Source organism: Synchiropus splendidus, chromosome 14 (genome assembly GCF_027744825.2).
Source record: "Synchiropus splendidus isolate RoL2022-P1 chromosome 14, RoL_Sspl_1.0, whole genome shotgun sequence".
NCBI classification, from domain to species: Eukaryota; Metazoa; Chordata; class Actinopteri; order Syngnathiformes; family Callionymidae; genus Synchiropus; species Synchiropus splendidus.
Genome location: NC_071347.1, coordinates 22,214,684 through 22,237,144, shown reverse-complemented (window position 1 = coordinate 22,237,144; position 22,461 = coordinate 22,214,684). Strand labels below are relative to the sequence as shown.

Genomic DNA, 22,461 nt, shown 5'->3' with positions numbered 1-22,461 from the left:
AACGGCAGTTGAAATGTATCTTTATTTTCAGTTGAACTTCGTCCTATTCACGTGGGGCTCCACTGGGTTTCCCGTATTGCTTTCAAAACCCCCGAACTCAAACGTGTCATTCAAAATTGAGTCAGTCAAAACAACTTACGCAGTACAGTAAAGTCAGTCGCCTTATTGCTGAAGTCTCACAAGCTTCCTTTAACCAATGATTTTTGAGTCCAGCAGTTGCTTTTCGGCGACACAAGGTGGCAGTACCGAGCCCCAACCTCAGCGTTAGCCACCTAGCTGCGTGACTGAGCGACACAGTGGTTGTTGTGAAAAAGATCTTTTGAGAGTTTAGTTCACATACTTCACAGAACTACAGTTCGCATTCCTTAGCAGGTAGCTTAGCGTCTGCTAACTTGTCTCTTTATTCGCAACCTTTATTTAAAGGTTTCAAATGCTAATAGCCAACATGTTCAAATTTAACTCAGAACTAGTGTTTTTCTCCTTCATTGTTTGAGTCAATATGATTTTGGTGACACTTTAGATTGTGGAACACTAGTTAACTGTTAATAAACATATTATTATACATTATACTGCTGTTTAGGGTGAAATATTGTCAGGCTTAACAAGATGCTCATCAGTACATTAGAATAATGAATTACCGGCTAATATTCTGCTAATAAATTCATGAATAAGTCGTATATTCATGGTTATATGAATTCACTAATCTGAAGTGTAACCAGTGTTTTGTGTCTGAAAGAGGGGAACGTCAACTGGTAAGGCCACTGATTCATAAGATTAATATTGACATGTGGTTACTAAACCATACGAAGAAACACAATGATCGACTGTAATATTATGACCATCTGCCTCATGCGATGTGGCTCCGTGTGATGCTGCTAAAGCTGCTAATTCTCCCTGTATTGTAATGTTTGCGGAGGAGGTGAAGCTAAAATCAGGTCTGTAGTAACATCCAGCACACAACGTTATTTACATTTGAGTCGCTGTTCCCAGCATCCATCGCTCCCTGCGCACCTGAATGTGCCTCAGCTGCTCCGACCGTGTCCCGTCCACCCACTTCAGGTCCCATTACAGCCCTCAGGTGCCGTAGTTTGTACGTCCGGATGTGCACGTGTGAGTGAACGGAGCAGGACGACAAGTCAAACTGACTATTTCTGTCAAGACTATCTTCCCCCAAAACAGTGCTGGTGCTCAGAACCTTGTCAGATAATGAGATGAACTATCATGAAGATGTGCGGTGGCAGATGGAAGTGAAGGCTCAAGTGGCTGCTATTGTAAGAGTGAAGTAGCGACAAGCGTCTCTGCGAACAGGCACATCAGAAAGCTGTACATGCTTGGGACGGAACGTCAGGCTACAGTATGATCTATTTTCTTCAGCCCTGACGGCTTAACATGATCTAAGGTGCGTCTCGGGTCGATGGTGGCCCTCCCTCCCCTGGTAAAGGGATCTGGCTGTCACATAGCTGTGTGTGTGTTGCCACTCAGATGTGTGGCCAAAGGTTATAAGTAGATTTGATCGAGGCGACTAGTTGAGTCGAGCGAAGGTAACGTTGTGTTTCATAATTCACACACTATAAATGACCCGTGGGGAATTCGCCACGCACCGACTGACAGCTGTCACCCGCCAGCTCAGCGAGCGGCCCTTTGCGGCCCCGGTATCGCAGAGATATTAAAGAAAAAGGTCACTGGAGGTTTCTGACTTGCATCACAGGGATTCCTCTCAGATTACGTTACAGACCGTCCCCGGGGGAATTAGGTGTCAGTGCCAGCGCCAGAGACAGGAAGTCTGGAATGTACTTCCTCTGTAGTTTGGGCTGCATGTGATGTAAGTGTGTTTCAAACCTCAGCGTTTGTTTCACATGGTTTTTTTTGTTTTGGGAATAAACTTTGTGAGCTAGTCAGACGGTCTAAATGTGGCGTGTTTAGAGTGTAGTTTCACCTCTGTGACGTTGAGGGTATTTGAGTCCAAAATAAACATAGTATTTATTATTTGTATTTGTTGTGATTCCTGTTCATACATTTGGCTGTGTATCTAGTTCTAGTTTTCCTGTTGATTTGTGTGCATACGTTATTGTAGCAGGTACTCAGCTAGGTCAAGTTCCAGTACTTGTGTCGTGTTAGCATCCATTTATTTTGTAAATTATTAGAAACCATTGTAGCATTTGAAATGTCATTAATCGCAATGAGCCCTTTGGGACAGCAGGTGTCAGGAGCTTTCTGGAACTCACTTGCACCACACTCACAACAAAGGCACCAGTTTACACCTTTTGCCAAGGGTCGTATTATCCCACCACACACTAATCCAGCAAGCCATCGTAACCCTGGTTATTTTCTGTAGCATAGAAAATTCCAACACTCCTGAATGCACCATTCGAGAGCCCTCAAGCAGGTAGTGCAAGTTGCTTGATCTACGGTGGCCTGAAGTGGACAAAATATAACTCCCGCTAAAGAGAGATTCATGAGAAAAGATACATATTTACTGACGTAACATTATAATTTCACTTTAAGGATGTAATGATCACAGATGCTTTTATAGCATCTTCTTCCCATTATCCATGTCCTGAAAATGTCCTTCTGTTTTTTGAGTTGTTATTGCTGAATGATGATGGAAGATTTAAGATCATGTCTTTGTCCTCCTGCTTGTGCTCAGCTCCTCAAAGCCCTGACCCCGGAGGAGAACACCCGCTGCCAGCATGGCCTCTACTTCCAAGACGGCCAGCGGCACGTGGACTACGTCCTCACCTTCCACGTGAAGAAGCACAGCCGGCACACGACGCACCTGCACGCCGACAACGCGCTGGCCCGCAGCCTCCGCCGAGGCCCTTGGAGCCGGCATCGCCACGGAGAGAGGACGAGAGACGCGTCGTCGTCCCCGTCCTCGGGCGATCCCAGCTGCCACGGGGAGACCCTGAGTGCCCACGAGGACCAGAAGTCATTGAAGAGGGAGGAGTTTGAGGGGAAGCTGAGAGACGTGGGCCTGGAGCTGGAGATTGATGAGGATGTGAGTGTTTAACTGCTGAGTCAGCAGGAGACATGAGGCGTCTTGTGTTGGCTTAAAATGATTGATGACATGCGATCGCTTCATGCTGCTCATATTTTACTTCATGAGAGTCATGAGAAATGCAGTCAGTCAGAGAATATTGGTGGAAAAGCCCCTCCAGTTCAGGACCTGAGTGACGGACATGATGTGATCCTGATGTCACAGGAAGTGAACAGCAGGGTTGGAGAATGGAGCGACACGCTGCTACATGATATTAAGCAGGTGGTCGTAATGTTATGGCTGTAGCTTAGAGCCTGCGGGGCCAAATAAAGGGCACTAAACAGTTGACAAATGAGGATGAGGAGTTCAGTGTTGCTGACTTGACAGGGCTTGACTGTGGGGTAACTGAAGGAGTCCCTGCTGGAGCAGGTGATGAGCCGAGAGGTCCCATTGCAGATGTAGGGGGTGATGAGGTCAATCCCACGCCGCTGATGTCGACGAGTGACGAGCCAATCCTCCAACACAGTCTGTCACCATGTATTTGTTTACCCATGACATGCTCGCTCACTCGGTCAGTTCAGTCATTGTGAATGAGATGTCCACAAATAACCGCGAGCGGAGCCGCCAGCCAGGACGCGGCTTCCTCACGCGCCCCGTGTTGCTTGGCAGATCTCTGAAACAGACAGTAACAAGCCATCTTTGCTGCTCCCACAGTCCAAGATTCCCGGCGTGGGCTTCGTCAAGATCCACGCGCCCTGGAACGTTCTGTGCCGAGAGGCGGAGCTTATGAAGCTGAAGATGCCGACCAAGAGGGTGAGAGGCTTCCCTCCGTTCTGAAGTGGATTTGCCATGACAGACACTAGGAATGGATCAAAAAAAGTCACCTTCCAGGAGATAAATAATCCAGAGAGCTGCGTAGGGGTGCAGAAAAAAGTGGGACAGTCATATATCAGAGCTATTTGACCTCTGATATAACAATACTAATTGCTGTGCCACCTTGGTGCGCCGCGTCTCCGCTGAGCTGTTCCTTACGTCGCGGCCTGAAACCTGCCGACCTCACAGGTCTGGACTCCTTTGATGTCACATTGGAGAACGTGATTGATAATGACATGAACTATTGCTAACAGCTATTGTCTGGGTGCGGCGCCAACTTTCCAGCGTGTTTTCTATGCTCCTCATCTTGTCACGTGACTGGATGTTGCTGTAAAACCCTTCATGTTGGAGGTTTAAAGCTAAACAACGTGAGCAGACGGGCAGTAAAACGTTACAAGATGAAAGTCAAGTGACAGTTTTAGAGCCACGAACGAGTTCGCCATGGCAACAGATTCAAATCGAGAGTGTAGATGGGAGGGAACTGTGCTCATGTTTGGTGGAAAGTGACCGTCGCCACGTGTCTTCCAGGTGTACGAGGTGAAGCAGTCCAGCGGCGTCATGGAGAAAATCAGCTCCCTGGTCAGCAAAGCTCTGGAGCCGCTGCGTCCTCACGTGGAGGAGCCGCGACACAAACACATCAAACACCTGTCGCACACTTTCTCCAGGGAAAAGCAGCATCTGTAAGGACCAAGAGGAAACAGGAGGAGGAGGCGAAGTCCATTTCAACGCATCTGTGTGTTTGTGTCCTCAGGTTCGACCTCTCAGACCGTGACTACTTCTTCGACAGTAAAACCAGAAGCTCCATAGTGAGTCTTTATTTCCTCCTTGTTTATGATTATACAGTGAATCACTGAGTTTTTGATTTATTGTTGCGGCCAAAATTTAGGATTTTTAAAAAATTATAGTGAAAGTTGCGATGACTAAAAGTCGTGGAACAACAAACACACACAATAAATAAATAAATAAATAAATAAATGTTCCTGCTGAATAAAAAACAAGGTTAAAATAAGTCCGTCTTTTCGGTGCTGATGTTCTGTGAGTAGTTTCCGGGCTGACAGTGTGTAGTGAGCACTCCTTGTTTTGTTACGGCGCTCTTCACAAGGGCGGAGTCTGACGGAGGTTTGGATGGGCGGAGTCTGAGAGGCAAAGGTGGGGAATGTTTGTGTGTGTGAGCAGAGTTGTTCAGCGGCTCATCTGTTCCACAGATGTCTAGGGTCAGAAACAGCCTGGAGAGAGATGGATCTGGAGGTCAGCCATGTTTGTTTATGTCCGCTCCGGATAGTGACGCTGCACTTGTCAGTCCCGCTCTTTACTTCCTTCTATTCTACATTTCCATCATAGGAATATAGACATTTTAGGAATTAATTTAGGATCCTTCACGTCCGAATCGTGACCCTTGGCGGCAATATTTGTGGGCAAATGTTAGTGTTTGGCGTCGCACATGACGTGATCTCAAGAAGAAAGGAGGGAATATGATGACAAGGAAAGTGGCAGTTATTGGACAAATTGCAGCGCCTCCAGAACTCGCAGGGATTTGTTGGGATCACAACACACCATCTCCTGGAGGGATAACATTTATTTCAGCTCAGCTTCTTATCTTCGATGGCGCGTGTCCCTCTGATACATGACAGAAGTCATGGTGGATTCTGTCACAGTCAAGCCTCCTGTAGCCATGACGCTTCCACCTCCGTGCACAGTCACTCAAACTCAGCCTGTCCTCACTCTCTCCTGCAGTCAAGAGCCCAGCGTTTGTGCTCCTCAGATCACTCCCTCTCTCTGTTATCGTCACCCTTCCCTGGAATGATGTGAGATTCAGACAGACTTCCTGGGAATTCTCTACTGCTTTGTGTGTGATTTTGCTCATTTTGAGTTCGGAGGATCAAACCCTGTGGAACCTCGAGTGTTCCACTTGAAGATCTCTGTGTGTCGGTTCCAGCTGGACTTGGACCAAACAGTTGTGGGAATTTCAACCACGTTTTGGATGTATCATGTTAACTCGAGCTAAAATTACCACATGCAGTTTTATACTGCTCAACAGCTGCAAGGAGAGCTCTTCTTACTCCATTTTAATGTACAAATACATGTTTTTCTGCCTTGTCTCCAGGTGTTTGAGATTCTCAAGAGAACCAAGTGTAAAGCCACGTACAGCATGGGTGAGTGTGCTGCTCCGTAAATCCGTCCTGTTTCGTGTTGAGAATTCCTCCTCTGCTTCTGCCCGAGCAGGCATCTCCAGTCTCCTGGGCAGCGGCGTCTACACGGCAGCGTATCCTCTTCATGATGTGAGTGGCTGATGCTTGCAGGTGAAAGTTGAGAACTGAGTGAAGGTCCCACCAATGCTGCTCCTGAAGCTGATGGTTGAACTAGAGTTGGTATCATGGACTGAGAGCATGTGCTTCTCTTCAGGGGGACATAAACGAGGAAAGCGCTGAATCCAATGACAGGAAGGTGACGCACCGTTCCGCGAGCTGATCTCATTTTCGGTTGAATCTGGTAAAGACTGAGCTTGTGATCTGCAGCTTCTGTACGAGGAGTGGGCCAACTACAGTGTCTTCTACAAATACCAGCCCATCGGCCTCGTGCGGTGAGAGGAAGCACTTCTCCAACTCGGTCTCCTCCTGTCTGCTTCAATGTCTTCTGTCCGTCCAGGAAGTACTTTGGCGAGAAGATCGGCCTGTACTTCGCTTGGCTGGGCCTCTACACCCAGATGCTCATCCCCGCCTCCCTGGTGGGCGTCATCGTCTTCCTGTACGGCTGCGCCACTGTCGACGACAACATACCGAGGTAACAACCTTCGACTCATTCCAGTGCAAGCCTTCTACTGTACTCAAAAGTCATGTCTGCCACGATAGCTGGTGCTAGTTAAATGCAAATGAGCTGGGAAAGAGGCGTGGAGCTGGATTCTAAATGAGGAATTGAGAAATCATTTTCATGTCTTCCATTCTTTGCTCTCCAACACCTCGTCTTTCTCTCCATTAATCCTTTTTTCAGGCTTCTGTTCGCTCTCTACTTCACTCTCTTTTGTTAAGCTGATCCAGTTTTCAACACTGAGATTTGAGCGAAGACATCTCGGTCATCACCAGCTCTTCTGGTACCATGATCTTAATGTAGTGTCCTGGGTCTGCCCCAGGTCCTCTACCACAGCAGGAGGCATTCAGGGAACACCTACTGCTCCTTCTCAAGAAAGAGGGGGTGATGGTTTTATGCTGAGCCTCTCCTGGATCACTCCGCTTCTGAGTGTCTAACTCTGTAGAGGATTGGTGTCCAACAGAGCTCAGGACCATCAGTCAAGGGTCGGTAGATGCTACTGACCCTTGAGTCCATCCTGACATCTGCATTTGGGTTCAGCTTTGTCTTCACCATTAAACACAGATGGTCCTCACACTTGACATCTGGTGAAGAGACTGGTTTGAAAACTGCATCCTAGGAGACAGAGCTGAGCTGTGAACACCAGAGCAGGCACCTCTGATGAAGTCCAGTCCTCCAGGAAGCAGGTCCAGTGACCGCGATGGTGCTGCACTCCACTGTATATAACTCACATCCTCCACCGATCCTGCTTTTCACAGAGACATGTCATCCGCTGTCTGTTTGGCATCACTGACTGTCGCAGCTCCGTCTGTGCTCCCAGTGAAGTGCCGTGTCAGCGTTTCCTGACACGAGCCAGGAGACCGGCTGTGTGCAAGTGTCAGGAAGAGGACAATTAGATGGAAGCAGGCGACGGAAGACACGAGAAATAAACGCTGGCGTGAGCGTGATGATGTCAGGAGGAAGCGTCTTCTGCCATCATTAGATACTTTGCTCAGACCCCACTCAATGTTTGACTCCCTGTCGTGGCTCTCGCTTGTGTCTGCCAGCGTGGAGATCTGCCACCCCAGGAACAACATCACCATGTGTCCTCTGTGCGACCGAGTGTGCAGCTACTGGCGGCTGAGCAGCGCCTGTGGGACGGCCAGGGCCAGCCACCTGTTTGACAACCCGGCCACCGTCTTCTTCTCCATCTTCATGGCTCTGTGGGGTGGGTGTCGACATGCGCCTTTTATTCCGGATGTTTCTGTCAGCTCTGTTGTGCGCTGTGGAAGCCTTGATGGTGACCTCCGTTGTTTCTCCCGTCTGAAGCCGCCATGTTCATGGAGCACTGGAAGAGAAGACAGATGAGACTCAACTACGAATGGGACTTGACAGGGTTCGAAGACGAGGAGGTCAGTGAGAGCGCGGCGTTTGTTGATGTTCCGTCAGATGAAAGATGTTGACTTCCTGCTCAGATGTGAGCTAACAGACGCCTCCTCTTGTGTCTCTGTGTCGATCGTGGACAGGAAGCTCTGAAGGTCTGGGTTGCTCTTGTTCTCTTTGGAGCCTTTTTTCTGCTCCTCTTCTCTCTGTGCTGAGCTGAGCAAACTGTTTTCATATCACCGACACACCTGCAAGTCTGTAGGTGACCACAGTCACATGTTCAGGCTGGGGTCCTGACGGGCAGCAGGTCCGACCCTCGTGAGCTCCGTGTGAAAATACAGCAACAATAGGCTCCTCATGTGACTCTTTTCTTTCATCAGATTCACATGTTGGCCTCCGCTTTTTATATATTAAATAAAATTATATGTATTAAGACTGAAGCCACATTTTAAGTCAATCACAGTAGATCTACTTCAATAATCCCTAGATGGAAAATTATAGTCAGCAGAATGTTCAGTAAAAATGCAAGGTACAATTTTAATTTTAATTTTATGAATTTTATTTTTATTGAATTGTGCTTCTTCTCCTGCTATTGTTATTAATATTTAATATATTTACATTTTGATTTGATCAAATCTTCACTTTTTTGTTTTATTAAATTATTTTTTTAAATGTATGTTTATATTTTTTCATATGAGGTGACACAAAATAAAAAAAATGTTGGTTTTTCGATTATTTTTTTTTTATGGTTATTAGTGATGTCTTGTTTTTGGCCAAATTAATCTGTAACACAGTAGGCATGTAACATAAAATGACTGAATTGATCCAAATTCATATTTTTAGTTTCTCTCAGCTGTATGTGTTTTTGGCAGCTCACTCTTTCCTCCCTCTGCTCCGGCTGCTGAACACTCGCTTCAGTAGAGACGATGTGTCTGCGAAGTCTCGCTGTTCGCTCACTTCACTCACGGTTCACTCTCCCACCTCCGATGCCTTTTATACATCACTTGGCACGTGCACTCACAACACACTTGTCTTCCGAGTGCTCTGTGAACCGCTGGTTGACCTCTCTGTCTTGCCACTGTAGGACCACCCCAGAGCCGAGTACGAACTCCAGGTGATGCAAAAGTCTCTGAATAAAGATCCAAACTCCCGACATAAGGTAAAGATTTCAGTATTTCTCATAGAGATGTTTGACCACTAGATAGTCTGTCCGAGAATGTTGAAGAAATGTTTGTGGACCTCACATCACTTAAGTTAACTGAAGTCGCTTCATTCATGCCTGTGTTTAGACGGACAAACTGACCTGTCAAGACCGCTTTCCTGCCTACATGACGAACATCGTGATGATGTTGTTAATGGTGAGATAAGCTTCGGCTCCCTCCCTCCAACATCCTTCTCCCTTGGTAATCCAGCTGTGATCCTCTCGCTTGTCAGGTCGGTGTTACATTTGCCATTGTGTTTGGTGTCATCCTCTACCGGATCTCCACCAAAGCCGCCCTGCACATGAGCTCCAACCCCGTCACGCGGAACAACGTGCAGCTGACGGTCAAGACCACGGCGGCCATCATCAACCTGGTGGTCATCCTCATCCTGGACGAGGTGTACGGAGCTGTGGCCCGCTGGCTCACGGTGTTGGGTGGGTGAGAGGCGTCTTCACATAAGAACTTTGGTTTCATGTGTTCAAGACATGGAACATTTGTTGTGTGTGTACCTTCTTCACAAAACACCTCCTTGTGAGGAGCTTTTGCCTATGTGGGGAATTAACTGGGTTTCACTTTTGTTCAGAGTCTTGGTTCAGGTTAGCAATGTGTTTTTGGATGGTTAGGTTCAGGGGAAGAGGCTGGGGAAAGGGTTACGTCGATGAGAGGTCTTCACAAAACATAAAAACATGACTGTGCCAGAGTGTGTACTTGTTTATCCTGCTTTATGGGGACCAATTCTTGACAAAACACTATCCTTGTAAGGACCTCATCCCTTCATGTGGTCCATTTGGTTGGAGACCACAGACTGGTTGAGGAGCCCAGCAGGTGTGGTACTCCTCAAGATAGCAGACTGCTCCTCTAATAACCAGCCACAAAGTCATCACGAGGCTTTTATGTTGTCGACATTTCTTCTTGTATCGTTTACAAAGTTTCAATGAAGAGGTTTTATTTCGCCGTGAGTCGATTAGTGATGCCTGTGACCCCTGTTTTTTTCCGCAGAGGTTCCAAAAACGGACAAGAGTTTTGAGGAGCGGCTGATTTTCAAGACCTTCATCCTCAAGTTCTTCAACGCGTTCACTCCGATCATCTACATTGCGTTCTTCAGAGGCCGGTGAGTGGGCTGCTTCTGCCGCTGCGCCTCGTTCAGGCGCTCACCTTTGACCTCTCGCCCAGGCTGGTCGGGCGACCCGGCAGCTACCTGTATGTGTTCGAGTCCTACAGGATGGAAGAGGTAGGAAGCACTGGGCGTCTGTTGTGTAACGCTGAGCTTTGACCTCTGACCTGCGTCCCAGTGTGCGCACGGAGGCTGTCTGATGGAGTTGTGCATCCAGCTCAGCATCACCATGTTGGGGAAGCAGCTCATCCAGAACAACCTATTTGAGATCGGGATCCCGTGAGTGTGAACGTGGGCCCTGCAATGTGGCGTTTGACCCCCAGTTTTTCCGCGACCTTGGCTCGGCAGGAAACTGAAGAAGCTGATCCGCTACATCCGGACCAAGCGAGGAGCGTTCCAGGAGGAGGAGCGGCAGAAGAAGCTGCAGAGATATGAAACCGACCACTTCCTGGAGCCCTTCGCCGGGCTGACACCCGAATACATGGAAATGAGTCGGTGACGCACAGCACACGCTCTCGCTAGCACCTCGGCTGATGTTTGTCTCCCGGTGTCTGCAGTCATCCAGTTTGGCTTCGTCACACTCTTCGTGGCCTCCTTCCCGCTCGCGCCTCTCTTCGCCTTGCTCAACAACATCATCGAAATACGACTGGACGCCAAGAAGTTTGTGACGGAGCTGCGGCGGCCCGTGGCCGCTCGAGCCAAGGATATCGGTGAGTCCAGTCGGCCGTTTTTAAACATTCAACTCCTGTTTCACGATGTGTTCGTCACCCGCAGGGATCTGGTACAACATCCTGAGGGGCGTGGCGAAGGTGGCCGTGATCATCAACGTACGTGTCGACCACCACAACACACTCGCTGAACTCTTGAGACCAGGACGAGACAACAGCAGCTTAATGGTTAAAAGTTACAGCATGAAATCCAACAAACAGCCACTGCAGGTCAAGATCTGAAACGTCTCGTCCAGATACGACAGAATACGTCATGTCAGGCTTGTGTTAGCGTTGTACTCAAGACCAAGATGAGACCAAGGCATTTGGAGGTCGAGACCAAGACCCTAAAAAGGAGGTCTTGAGACCAAGGCCAATCTCGAGCACTAGGTTGTTTCAGCGTTTTTCACCTGTCTCCAGGCGTTCGTCATCTCCTTCACCTCGGACTTCATCCCCCGCATGGTCTACCAGTACATGTACAGTCCCGACGGCACCATGCACGGCTTCGTCAACCACACGCTCTCCTACTTCAACGTCAGCCACTTCCAGAGCGGCAGGGAGCCCATGGACCCGCTGCAGCTGGGCTACCACGTGGAAATGTGCCGGTGAGTGCCAGTCTCTCTCTGAGCGTCGTGGGTTCGACCGATGTCTCCAGAGCAAGTGATCCGTTCAGAAATGATCATGTGACCAGCCTGGGATTTCACCGCCACTGCAGCATCACAATGACGCGCATGGTCTTTGAAGGTCAAACACAGCTCTGTACAGCTGGTTCCTAATGGAGAGGAGCGTTTGGCTTTGGCTGCAGCAACACAAACACCTCGCTGCCAGAAAGCCTCAGTAAACCAGCATCACTGTTTTCAATGCGCTGTTCAACAGTGTTGCAGAAACAAAGTGGCTCATTGGTCCCTGGAAACAGAGCGGCTCTCCAGTCAAGTAGTAATAATCGTAATAATAATTCATCTAGTTTTGATGTACATGTATGTGGTTCTTTGGTTGGTCAACTTTTAAACAATGCATCAGTAAAGCCTTCAATTCTCAAGTGGAGCAAGCGGAGCGAGTGCAGAGACGCTGACACTGGAGTGATGTGCTGCCGTCTGTGAGAAGCCTCACCGCTCTGAACCAGCAGGGGGCGTCAGAGAGACAGATTTCTTGTTGAAGCCTGTGAGGAGAGAGTCCCTTTTGTCTGGGTGGGAGAATATGAAGGCATGAATCTGTTTCTCTAAGTCGACACGTGAGGGCTTGGATGTTATTTCAGAGGTCATTTTCTTACGGAGGTAACTAGAACTTGAAATTTGACTTGACCCCGTGTGGCTCTCACTTTATGAAAAGTTTGTCTGATTATCTTCAGATGGACATGAAACATTCAGGATCCACTTCAGCTCCAGAACCTTTGATAAAATGTGCTGAAGTAGGTTGTTGACAATGATGATCCGCAACAGTGTTGTGTTGGTGATGTCGCCACTGTCTTCTGTCAGATTCATTTGGGGGGTGAATTGTGAGCGTGTGACAGCAAGAGAGCGGGCCTGAGCTGTTTGTGTCCCACGATGGTGTCTGTGCAGGTATAAGGACTACAGAGAGCCTCCCTGGTCCAACACGCCGTATGAGATCTCCAAAGAGTTCTGGGCGGTTCTGGCGGTGCGACTGGCCTTTGTCATCGTTTTCCAGGTGAGATCACGCACTCGTCCTGCGTCTCCTGTGATGTCAGTCAAACAGAGTCCCCAGTTTAGAGGCGGAGCTATCAGAAACTAATGCTCTGAAACTAAAACCAGAGCGCGGATAGAAACCAGAGGCTGGAAAGCAGACGCAGGAGTGACGACACGAGTGCAGGTGTTTGATGCCACAAACCAGAGTAGAATAACTAGCCACAATTAGTTATTAGTTGTACCAACTAATGGCATTAATCTGCATCGATCCATGTCTCAAATATTCCTGAAGTTTTCTGAAAAATGCCTTCACTTGTCCAATACACTGCCACTGTCCAGAGAGGTAAACAGCAAGAGACAAACACTGAAACATCTCACCTCTTAGTTTAACCTTATGTTCAGTTTTCAATCATACCCAATAAATATATTATGAAATATGTTATGAATCTAGTTCCTAGATTTCAGATGAGAATTTCTGACTACAATAGCGCCGAAGTGTCTTAACGTTTGACAGGATTATGTGTGTTGAGAGTGGGAAAGCTGCCATGGAAAGTGAAAGTGGACTATTATTTCTATTTCAGAGTGTTACTGTTGAGTTTTTTGTGTTTAAAATGTTTGTCAAGATACAACTGGGGTTGATGTTTGAGCGTTTGGTTTGGTTTTTTTACGCAGTAATAACACATTATTAAGCAAAAAAAAAAAACAGTGAATGCCAAGCCTTTTCTAAGAGGCTGGCGTTACGGTAGCTCTAACCAGTTTGGACTGGACCCTCTGGAGGTGGAAGGTGAGTCCCAGGCTTGTTGGACCGGAGGAGCCGTGCGACAGCTGAGGTCACTCTGCCCTCCGTCGCCCGCAGAACGTGGTGATGCTGATGAACGACATCGTGGACTGGCTGATCCCCGACATCCCCAAAGACATCAGCCTGCAGATCCACAAGGAGAAGATCCTGCTGGTGGAGCTCTTCATGAAGGAGGAGCAAGGCAAGAGTCAGAGCTTTGAGGGCAGGGCCTCCGCTGGCCACAAGGTGAACTGCAGCCGGAACAACAACAGCACCGCGGCGCCACAGACTCACACACAGCAGCAGCAGCAGCAGCAGCACAGCAACAGTTTCTGACTGCAGGCGGACGGGCCGGCGCTCGGGTGCCGCTCGCCCTCAGAACATTCCAGAGCTGTGGAGGCTGAGTGAGGACAGGTCCAGCCTCCTGAGCTGCTCAGACTGGATTGGCTCTGAAGATGCACCCCGACATTATGAACTCACCCTGGATGATTTCAACATTTACTTTCAGTTCCATTCGTTAACCAGATGTTATGAAGTAGCCGACGTTCAGACGCTAATAAAGTAGTCAACCTTCACGTGTGCCAGCAGAACGTCTCCTATCTGTGAAGACTGGAGGGGTTTAAGAGCCAGAGGGGTCCAGGGATTACCTTCTAAAGTCCTGTTCCTCCTTCTCGCACGGTGACCGGTTCTTCATTTTGTGTCACGTGAAGGGAAGGCGACAGAGTTTTACCCCACTGGAACGTCAGGAAATTTCAGGTTCACTCTGTTGTTAGTTAAGGCTTTTTTAAACCGTATTCACCCACCAGTCTTCGTCCCTAACCCTCACCTATAGTCATGTGCTGTGGCGGGTGTGACTTGTGACTTGGGTGACAGTAGGGCCTCTGCTTCTCCAGTTCAGGTGGTTCAGGCACCTCATGAGGTCGCCCCCTGGTGGCCTCCCTCTGGAGGTGTTTCAGGCGCGACACCGAGGGGTCGACCCAGGACCAGACGGAGGCATGAGACCTCTTCACTGGCCTGGAGTGTCTCGGGATCCCCCAGTCAGAGCGCCCGGGGGAAGGGCGTTTGGCGCGACCTTTAGAAGCTGCTGCCCCCGTGACCCGGCAACAGATAAAGGGATGAGGATGGCTGTTTTATTTTGGAATGCACACTAACCAAGTCTGTCCGTGCAGCAGAACTGGGAAGGCTGAGCACAGATGCACAGATTCTGTTGACGTTTTCAGGACATGGGAGAAGCAGAGTGAGGATGAAGTCAGTGTGTTTTGGGGCTGATCCGGATCCTGGGTTTGTTTTGTCCCGCGTGAAGCGAACTCATGTCGAAGGATGTGGCGCGACATCAGTTTGGAGTCATGAGTCGTGTGGTACTCTAGAAGGTAAGTTGCTCAGATCACGGCTGCCTCCTCTAACATGAGTCACTTTCTGGGTTTCAAATCTTTGTCATGCATTTAATGTAACTTTTTAAAGTTTTCGTGCCGTTCTCATATGTATCCTTCCCTCCACTTTTTTTCTGTTTTTTTCTGTTTAGTTACTAACGTTTATTATTGTATGGACCTTTTCTTCTCCTCTTCTTGTCATTTGTTATGGTCCAGCTGTGTGTTTGCTTGTTGTTTTTAATCCCTCTCCGGCAGTGTGACGTTGAGCTGGACCATTTCCGCTTTCTAACCTCTCCTCTTCTCCTGAGACTTTTCCACATAAAACTAATCCAGCTGTGCTGCTGCTGCGTCACCGCCTCACACTCACGCTGAGGGAGAGCGACTCCGGCAGACGGGCGGAGGAAGCGAGGCAGTCATGTCTGCTGCTCTGTGGCTCTGTGTCTCGGCGTGCGTCCTGCTGGGCAGCCGCGCGGTGCTGCAGCGGGACGTCCTGAAGGGCAAAGCCCTGAGCCTCAACGACATGTTCCGCGAGGTGGAGGAGCTGATGGAGGACACGCAGCACATGCTGGAGGAGGCAGTGGACCAGGTCTGTAAATATCACGGCTCCCTCACGAGCCGCTGCATGGGCCTATAAACAGACGACGTCATCACTTCATCTCCCTCCGTTCGCTTGTTGTTTGTTATGAAATAACTTTTGAACTCGTCAGGGTCGCAGGGAGTCAAGGTTTGTTCTGACTCACTGAATTGTCTTTGCATTTCAGTTGACAGAGTGAGAAAAGTTGGTCATGAATTTGTTTGCTGTTTGGAGGAGGTTTGTTTCTGTTGGAAAGTTTGTTTGTTGCGTCGCTGTGACGTCAGAGCAGCAGCTTCACTGGACTCTAGAGGTCACTGGCAGGATCATTAGAGAGTCAGGAGTCAGGAGAGTCAGAGGTGAAGATGCTCAGGCCGTCATTAGAGAACTGAGTCTATCAGAGGAGAAGTTCAGAGACAGAGGGGGACCAGGAGAGTTGGAGATGGAGGAGAGGAAGTCAAGGTGCCAGTGTATCTATGAGTTAAACTGAAATAGTAGGATCAAGTGGGATTAAGCAGCAGTGAATTGTGACTTGAAATATGTTTTCATACTGCGGTTCAAAAGGTTGATCATCTTTAAAGTTCATTAGCAACTGAAGAAGTCATGCGTGGAGAGGTCTGGACGTGAGGAGCAAGTGTATCGAGTCGTTCTTTTAATGTTCGCTTTGGTTTCATTTAGGGCTGTCAATCATCCAAATTTTAATCTCAATTAATCGCAGTAAAAAGATGAGTTCACCCGCGATTAATGGTAAAATTTAGTGCGATTAATTGAGATTAATCTGCGGATCTTCTGACTGTGCTGGTTTTAATGTCCCCAGTCGAAGTAATAGTTTATAACCCAGGTGGAGAGGAAACCTGAGTCTAGATTGGGCAGACTCACAGGCCGGGGTGAGCTGAGCCAAAAGCCTTCTGGCCCTCTGGTCTTCCTCCCAACAGATTAAAAACGAGAGCTCCAGGTCCAACTCAGACAGGAACCACCTCAGTTCTGTGAGAAACCTGGAGGACGGCGACGTCAGGATCGAAGTCTCGGCGGCGACTGTGGAGGTAAGAGTCAAGTCCGCTTCGGTCAGGACTCATGAGACTCATTTGTGATGAACATGAGGTTCAGGGATTAGATTAGATTATTTGAGATAAAATATCCTTTAGTTGTGTGGGGAAATTCCTTGTGTCACTGAAGAACATTCAAGACTTAAGTCAGAAATTAAGTCGATAAGACATCAATTAACAACAAAGATATTCCCAAAACAACAGTAGACATAGAACACAAAGCAAAAAGACAAAAATATTTACTGTTTTTGGTCATCAGCTCGCCTTGTTTCTTATTTTATCTATTAGCTTTGCTTTGCTTAAAGTAACTGGAAACATTTTTTTAACCACTACTCTTTTTTACTCATATTTTGCTCCAATATTCCATTCCCTTTGTACTTTGTTTTCCCTTTTCATGTCCCAACTCTGTTTTCACATGATGTAAACTTGGGGAATATTTGCTATTTCCTTTTTAAACATTTGCCAAAGATGAAAGAAAATCATCATCATTGGTCCAATTCAGCGTTTGTGAGAAAAGACGTTATTGATGAGGAGATCTGTCAGAAATAATGACAGTGCAGTACATTTTTAAAGAGAACTGCGAAGGAAACATGGCGCTGTTCCCTGACGGCTCTGTTTGGTTTGCGGCAAGCTTCTTCTCCTGGATCAGGAGCTTCTTGCCATCCGTGCCTTAGCTGGACTGAGCTGCGGGAGCCTGTGGGCGCAGAAAGGTTTGGGCTGAAGTTCTAGAGCTCCTCTGGAGGTGGACCTTGGTGTGTCATCTAGAGAGCTGAGACGAAGGGTTAAATCCCTGCCTTGATGGAAATGGTGAGGAGATGGTTGTTGTGTTTGTCCCGTTACATGGCAGCCGCGGAGGAGCGAGTGAGCTGTTCTCCCTCCCCCCCACTCCCTCCACCTCTGACTGACTCACTCGGAAAGAAGATGTTTAATTGACGGCGATGGCTGCGAGCAGCTGCCGCTCTGGCTCGGGTGTTTCCACCTCCTCCAGAGGTGGGGCGCCGTCTCACCCCGCGAGCTTTGTCTCGGCTTGTTTTCAGAGATGAGGTCATCAGGAAAACAGACAGGGAGTGTAATGGTTTTCTGCGCGGATCCGGGTCGGTAGCTGGTGGGGTTTGATCTTAACTGTCCCGGCGCCGGGAGGGCGAGCGACCCGAACGCTGCCCAGGCAGCTGAGCCACGAGGCAGGAAGGAGAAGTGTTTACTCAGGGCAGGAAGCTCCACTGTGGCTCAGCTTTGACAGAGCACTAGTGTGCAGAACCGGTCCTGTTGAATATGGACCCAAGTCCTGGTCCAGAAGCAGAATTGAAAACTGGTGCGTAGAAATATCGGCAAAATTACTTCTGAAGTTAAAAAGGGAAATAATTTGTCAATTATTTAACTTAAAACTACATTTATAAATAAAATAAAACATGGCAAAATATAGTCATAATGACCACAGGAATGAAAATGACTGTTGAAAGGCAATAAAAATCTTTCAGCTGACCAGTTAAAGTCACCTGCCGGAAGAAAAATCCTCAAAAATCCTGCATAAAATGAAAGTTCCAAAAAAAAACTGCATAAAAAAATCAACCATGTAAAAATATATTATCTCATTTTACATTTAATCAAGAAGAAAAGTTAGTTAGTTTATTGTAGATGAAGAGGGAATCACATGAGCAAGAGAAGCAAAATGAGTGGTGGTTTGTTCCTTGACAACAGAGGTCCTTTGAAATACATGAAAGTCGAAGCGAGAAAAAGAAAGACAAAAAAGACACAAGACTCACACAAAGAAATCAGGAAAGGATGAGTGAAGATTTAAGCAACGAGTGCCACATTTTTAATGAGAGAGGTCATGCGGGTTACCCGCTTCACGTGGAACAGCAGCTTCAGGTTCTACTCCCAGTGAAACTAGACTCTAATCTGAGGCTCAGCTCCAGTGAGGCTGCTGCAGCCTGCAGTGTTGTTTTCTCGCTACCGTGTCCAAACCTGGAGCTGAACCAGATGACACTGAAGAGATGACCAGCCCAAAGGTGCGCGGCCTCTGTTCAGGCTGGGCTCCGTCCGCCTCGAGTGAGAGTGACTCGGCCTCGGAGCAGAGCGGAGCCGCGGCGCTGCTCATCCCCAGACACCAGTAACAGCTGTGGTTCGTCTGGAAGGAATTAGAATAATTACAGCCTTCACTCCGACTCGGCTGCAGACCAGACCGAGTCGTCCGTGGAACTCGACTTGCTTTCCAGAAAAGATTTGTTCCGAATAAAAACCTCCAATGTGAAATGGCCGTTTCTGCCAGACACACTTCCCTCCGGCTGCCGAGTCTCTGCAGTGTGAAGCTCTGAGTCCATCTCTTGGGGTCTAACGCCGCCATCTTTAGGAGTCTAACTCCACATTTCTTTACTGAATAACTCTGCTGCCTCGACTCATCAGCCATATTTAAGAGTAAAACAGTACATTTACTTACTGAATAAACACATGAACCGTGAGGAGTCCTGTGTTAGTGTTGAAGCCCAAAATGCTACGCTAAAGCTGCTAACTGACTAGCCTTGATGCTAGGTCGCTGTTTTTTTCCCAGTATACAATATACAATACTAACATTGTACGTCCAACACTGTACTCATAGTAGATATGCACACATAGTACAGTAACATAAGACTAAATAAACAACAAAACAAACAGCTAATTTAGGGTCTGTTGACTTTACTATTATTATCATTTAATAGTTTAAAGATCATCGTGTTTCACAGTCATGGGAAAGGTCAGCTTTGCTCGGTGGCTAATGTGTTGCTAGCTGCTGTAGTTTCTCCTGGCTGTCGCTCATCATTGCAGGTTGAAGACGCTCAGTCTTTATTTTCGAGCAACACATTCTATGTTCAGTGGTGTTGGAAGGACGGTGCGTTCGAACCTGCGAACCTCGTGATTCCTGCGTCCGTATTTCAGGCCTCATCACGGTGTGAGGTGACACTCGTGTGTTTGAGAAAGAAAGCAGGGCTTAGGAGAGGCAGGACGGCAGTGAAGGTTCGCTCATGGTGGGGAGAATTCCGAGGTTCCTTGAAGGCAACCGTGGCTGCAGCAGCTGTCTGCAACCCCCCTGCTTCTGAGTGTGGTGCGTTTGAGTGCTGTGGGCCGGAGTCAGACGTCGGTGTCTCCGCAGGAGTGCATGGTGGACGAGGACTGTGGGGAGCTGCACTACTGCCAGTCTAAGATCCAGGAGTCCAGGTGTCTCCCCTGCATCCCCACGGACATGGTGGGTGTCGAGTCCGGTAGGTGGCGCTACCGAGCTGCTGAGGCCCGGCTCAGTCCCGCGCTTCTCCTTCCAGCCGTGCACCAAGGACGAGGAGTGCTGCTCGGAGCAGATGTGCGTGTGGGGCCAGTGCACGGTCAACGCCACCAGAGGACGCGAGGGCACCATCTGTCAGGGGCAGAGCGACTGCGAGGCCGGGCTGTGTTGCGCCTTCCAGAGAGGTGAGGTGACGTCGCGCCGCGCTTCCGGTGCCGCGCTCACTCGCCTCTTGTCGCCTCAGAGTTGCTGTTTCCGGTGTGTAACCCCAGACCGAAGAAGGGGGAGGCCTGCCTGAGTCACCCCAACTTACTGATGGACATGCTGGCCTGGGACCAGGAGGGGCCCCGGGACCACTGCCCCTGCGCCGGGCCGCTGCAGTGCCGACTGCACAGGTGAGACGGCCCACGGTTCACTGACAACATTTATTATTTTTTTATATATTATTTATTATACTTTTATTTATCATATTAGATTCTCACTTCCTGAGTCGTGTGTTTCTGCTCAGTTTAGACGTAAAAAAACATATTTCTCATAATATCAAATACAGTAATATCCTGACATGAAACACGATGTACACATATTTACTCTGAACAATACGTTTCAAATCTTAAACATTCATAAAGTACATTTTCAGTTTGTTTATATTTCGAAAAAACGTATTAATTATTATATTTATTAAGTTGTGCTTTTTGTTGTTGCTAATAATTGTGCCATTATTTATTCACCTGTTGGAGAAATAATCATGTTTTAATATCTTTTAATGAAAGTTCTCTGTCTATTAAAATGACTTGTGTAATTATTAATATTATGATCAGTAGTAGTAGTAATAGTATTTGTTTTTTAGCCTTCATCATAAGATTGTGTAAATTAATCAAATATTTCATTTAAAAAATGAAATACTTTTTAGAATTATTATCGAGTGATCTGTTGTATGTAAACGTATGCATTACGATGTTGGTCATTTTATTTTATGACTTTATTTTCACCATGCCATGTTTAAAAAAATATTTGTATTCATGTGTATATTTATCATGTAGGATTATATTCTGCAATATTAGGACTTAATGAAAGATATTTGTAATATAAGCATGTTTTATCTTCTATTTAAAGCTGCTTTTAAATATATGTATTTGCTTTTTTTTAAATAATGATGATATGAAGCTTCTCTAAAATGACAAATATCGCTGCACCGTGTGAAAGTGACGTCAAAAGTCACGTGACTGAGCGACGGCTCCCTGGCGATGTGAAAGTGGAGTGGAAGTGTCGGGCTGTCAACTGCGACCCCTGACCTCTGTGGCCTCGAGCCCGTCATGTGACTCGTGTAGGAACGCACAGACCAAACTGACTTTTGTTTTTCTTCTTCTGTCACCCTCCGACAGACTCGGCGCCGCCTGTGGAGAGTAGGACGAGGAGGCGGAGCAGGTCTCGGTGCGGAGGGTTTCCTGAACACCGCACCGTGGCCTTCTGCTGAAGTGGCAGGCACTGGACACTGGAGGGCGCACTTTACCCGCGTAGACAGCACAGGACTCGATCCCGTCGACTTCAACGTTATTTTTTAATACATATTTTCATGTTTCTGCGCACGACGAACCGATGACAGTTGCTTGTAATTAACGCCGACATACTTCAGTTAATCAATCACTTTTGTGTCAAGTGTGAACAGCTCAGCTGAAACTCAGCGCCTGTTGCCATGACAACACAAGCTCGTGGGTTTATAATTAGCCGTCCGCTGACGACTCTACATGTCACTTCACCATCAAGTGGAAACGACTGTCCAAACCCTGCCATGAGTACTTCTACTAGCGCGACTGCTGCGGTTCTACTGGTACTTCTACCACAGTCCCGACCACCTGCTCCTCAGTTCGACTGCAGCCACAGAAATGTCCCCTGCCTCCCACTATATTACAATATACTGCAAAATAAATTATTCTGACGACACCGCTAAACTTCCTAGTACATCTTGTACAACTGCGGCTGTTGCTGCCGTCAGTACAACTGATTTGACCTGAGTACTACTATCAGGAAGTGTGTACTAGTGTTTCTGTTTGGCTACCTTTAATCTTAATACCACTCTACACAAGAACTAGTATGACTGTTAGGATTTACTATCAGGTCTATAAATAGCAGTACTACAGCTCTCCTGAAGTTCACATGATCACCACCTTTGATTGTACTCCAACTACTGTGATGTAATCATACGACTGATTCTACTGCGACTGCTGATACTTTTGCTTCTTCTCATTGTACTACTGCTAGTATTTCTTCAGCTAATGTTAAACTGCTACAAAAATGCATTATTTTCATTTTATATTACATCAGCGTCCTACGACGACCAGGTGTTTCTCCTCTATTGGAGTAGACTGACATAAGGAGTCTTTGTATTTGAGGTCCTACTTTGATGATTACAAGTCAACTAAATGACCAAATCAAACGTTGAAGTACTTGTATTGATAGCAACAGTACTACTAATGACCGTTTTGGCGAGTAGTGCCTTTAGTGCTGCTGCTGATACCAACTCTCATCTAGTACTGCGTGTTCTGCGCAGACTGTCCCAGCTACTCGGGGTGAGGGGCCAGGGACACCCTGGACAGGTCCCCAGACCTTCACAGGACACCAGTCTCCCTCACACATGCAAACTGGCGTCATCGATTGGTCTCTGCACGCCTTTGGACGGTGGGAGGAAACCAGAGTGCCTGGACGAAAGCCTCAAAGGAACGTCATTTTAAAATTATTATTTTATACGCGCATGAACTAAAC

General features: G+C 47.5%; 2 protein-coding genes across 3 annotated transcripts in view; both read left to right on the top strand.

Annotated features, from left to right (window-relative positions):
- LOC128771047 (anoctamin-1-like) overlaps positions 1–14,354 on the top strand; it is a 61,429-nt gene extending 47,075 nt beyond the window's left edge. The window contains exons 6-28 of the mRNA XM_053886156.1: positions 2,648–2,998; positions 3,692–3,790; positions 4,379–4,530; positions 4,602–4,656; positions 5,955–6,003; positions 6,074–6,129; positions 6,254–6,295; positions 6,367–6,431; positions 6,497–6,631; positions 7,702–7,862; positions 7,964–8,046; positions 9,102–9,176; positions 9,307–9,375; positions 9,452–9,653; positions 10,219–10,330; positions 10,393–10,450; positions 10,512–10,612; positions 10,682–10,824; positions 10,891–11,043; positions 11,108–11,160; positions 11,461–11,645; positions 12,600–12,705; positions 13,540–14,354. Coding sequence (XP_053742131.1) covers positions 2,648–2,998; positions 3,692–3,790; positions 4,379–4,530; positions 4,602–4,656; positions 5,955–6,003; positions 6,074–6,129; positions 6,254–6,295; positions 6,367–6,431; positions 6,497–6,631; positions 7,702–7,862; positions 7,964–8,046; positions 9,102–9,176; positions 9,307–9,375; positions 9,452–9,653; positions 10,219–10,330; positions 10,393–10,450; positions 10,512–10,612; positions 10,682–10,824; positions 10,891–11,043; positions 11,108–11,160; positions 11,461–11,645; positions 12,600–12,705; positions 13,540–13,797 — 2,763 coding nt within the window. The 3' untranslated portion in view covers positions 13,798–14,354. The remainder of the gene's footprint in view (positions 1–2,647; positions 2,999–3,691; positions 3,791–4,378; positions 4,531–4,601; positions 4,657–5,954; positions 6,004–6,073; positions 6,130–6,253; positions 6,296–6,366; positions 6,432–6,496; positions 6,632–7,701; positions 7,863–7,963; positions 8,047–9,101; positions 9,177–9,306; positions 9,376–9,451; positions 9,654–10,218; positions 10,331–10,392; positions 10,451–10,511; positions 10,613–10,681; positions 10,825–10,890; positions 11,044–11,107; positions 11,161–11,460; positions 11,646–12,599; positions 12,706–13,539) is intronic.
- Positions 14,355–15,077: 723 nt separating this feature from the next.
- Positions 15,078–22,077, top strand: dkk3b (dickkopf WNT signaling pathway inhibitor 3b). Of its 2 annotated transcripts, XM_053886162.1 has the most exons (6): positions 15,078–15,417; positions 16,338–16,445; positions 19,576–19,668; positions 19,742–19,886; positions 19,946–20,096; positions 21,084–22,069. In XM_053886162.1, the coding sequence occupies exons 1-6, from the start codon at positions 15,247–15,249 to the stop codon at positions 21,106–21,108; spliced, it is 693 nt and encodes a 230-aa protein (XP_053742137.1). In that variant the 5' UTR covers positions 15,078–15,246; the 3' UTR covers positions 21,109–22,069. The 2 variants fall into 2 exon arrangements, with proteins under 2 accessions (XP_053742137.1, XP_053742139.1); XM_053886164.1 differs by lacking the exon at positions 16,338–16,445 and having other exon boundaries at positions 21,084–22,077.
- The last annotated feature ends 384 nt before the right edge of the window (positions 22,078–22,461 follow it).

What these genes read in the sequence shown, in the direction of transcription:
- dkk3b (XM_053886162.1), top strand. Translation starts at nt 15,247, where the DNA reads ATGTCTGCTGCTCTGTGGCTCTGTGTCTCGGCGTGCGTCCTGCTGGGC. An exon ending in TCTCGGCGGCGACTGTGGAG is followed by an intron (nt 16,446 to 19,575) that starts GTAAGAGTCAAG and finishes GTGTCTCCGCAG; the next exon opens with GAGTGCATGGTGGACGAGGA. An exon ending in CCTGCATCCCCACGGACATG is followed by an intron (nt 19,669 to 19,741) that starts GTGGGTGTCGAG and finishes TTCTCCTTCCAG; the next exon opens with CCGTGCACCAAGGACGAGGA.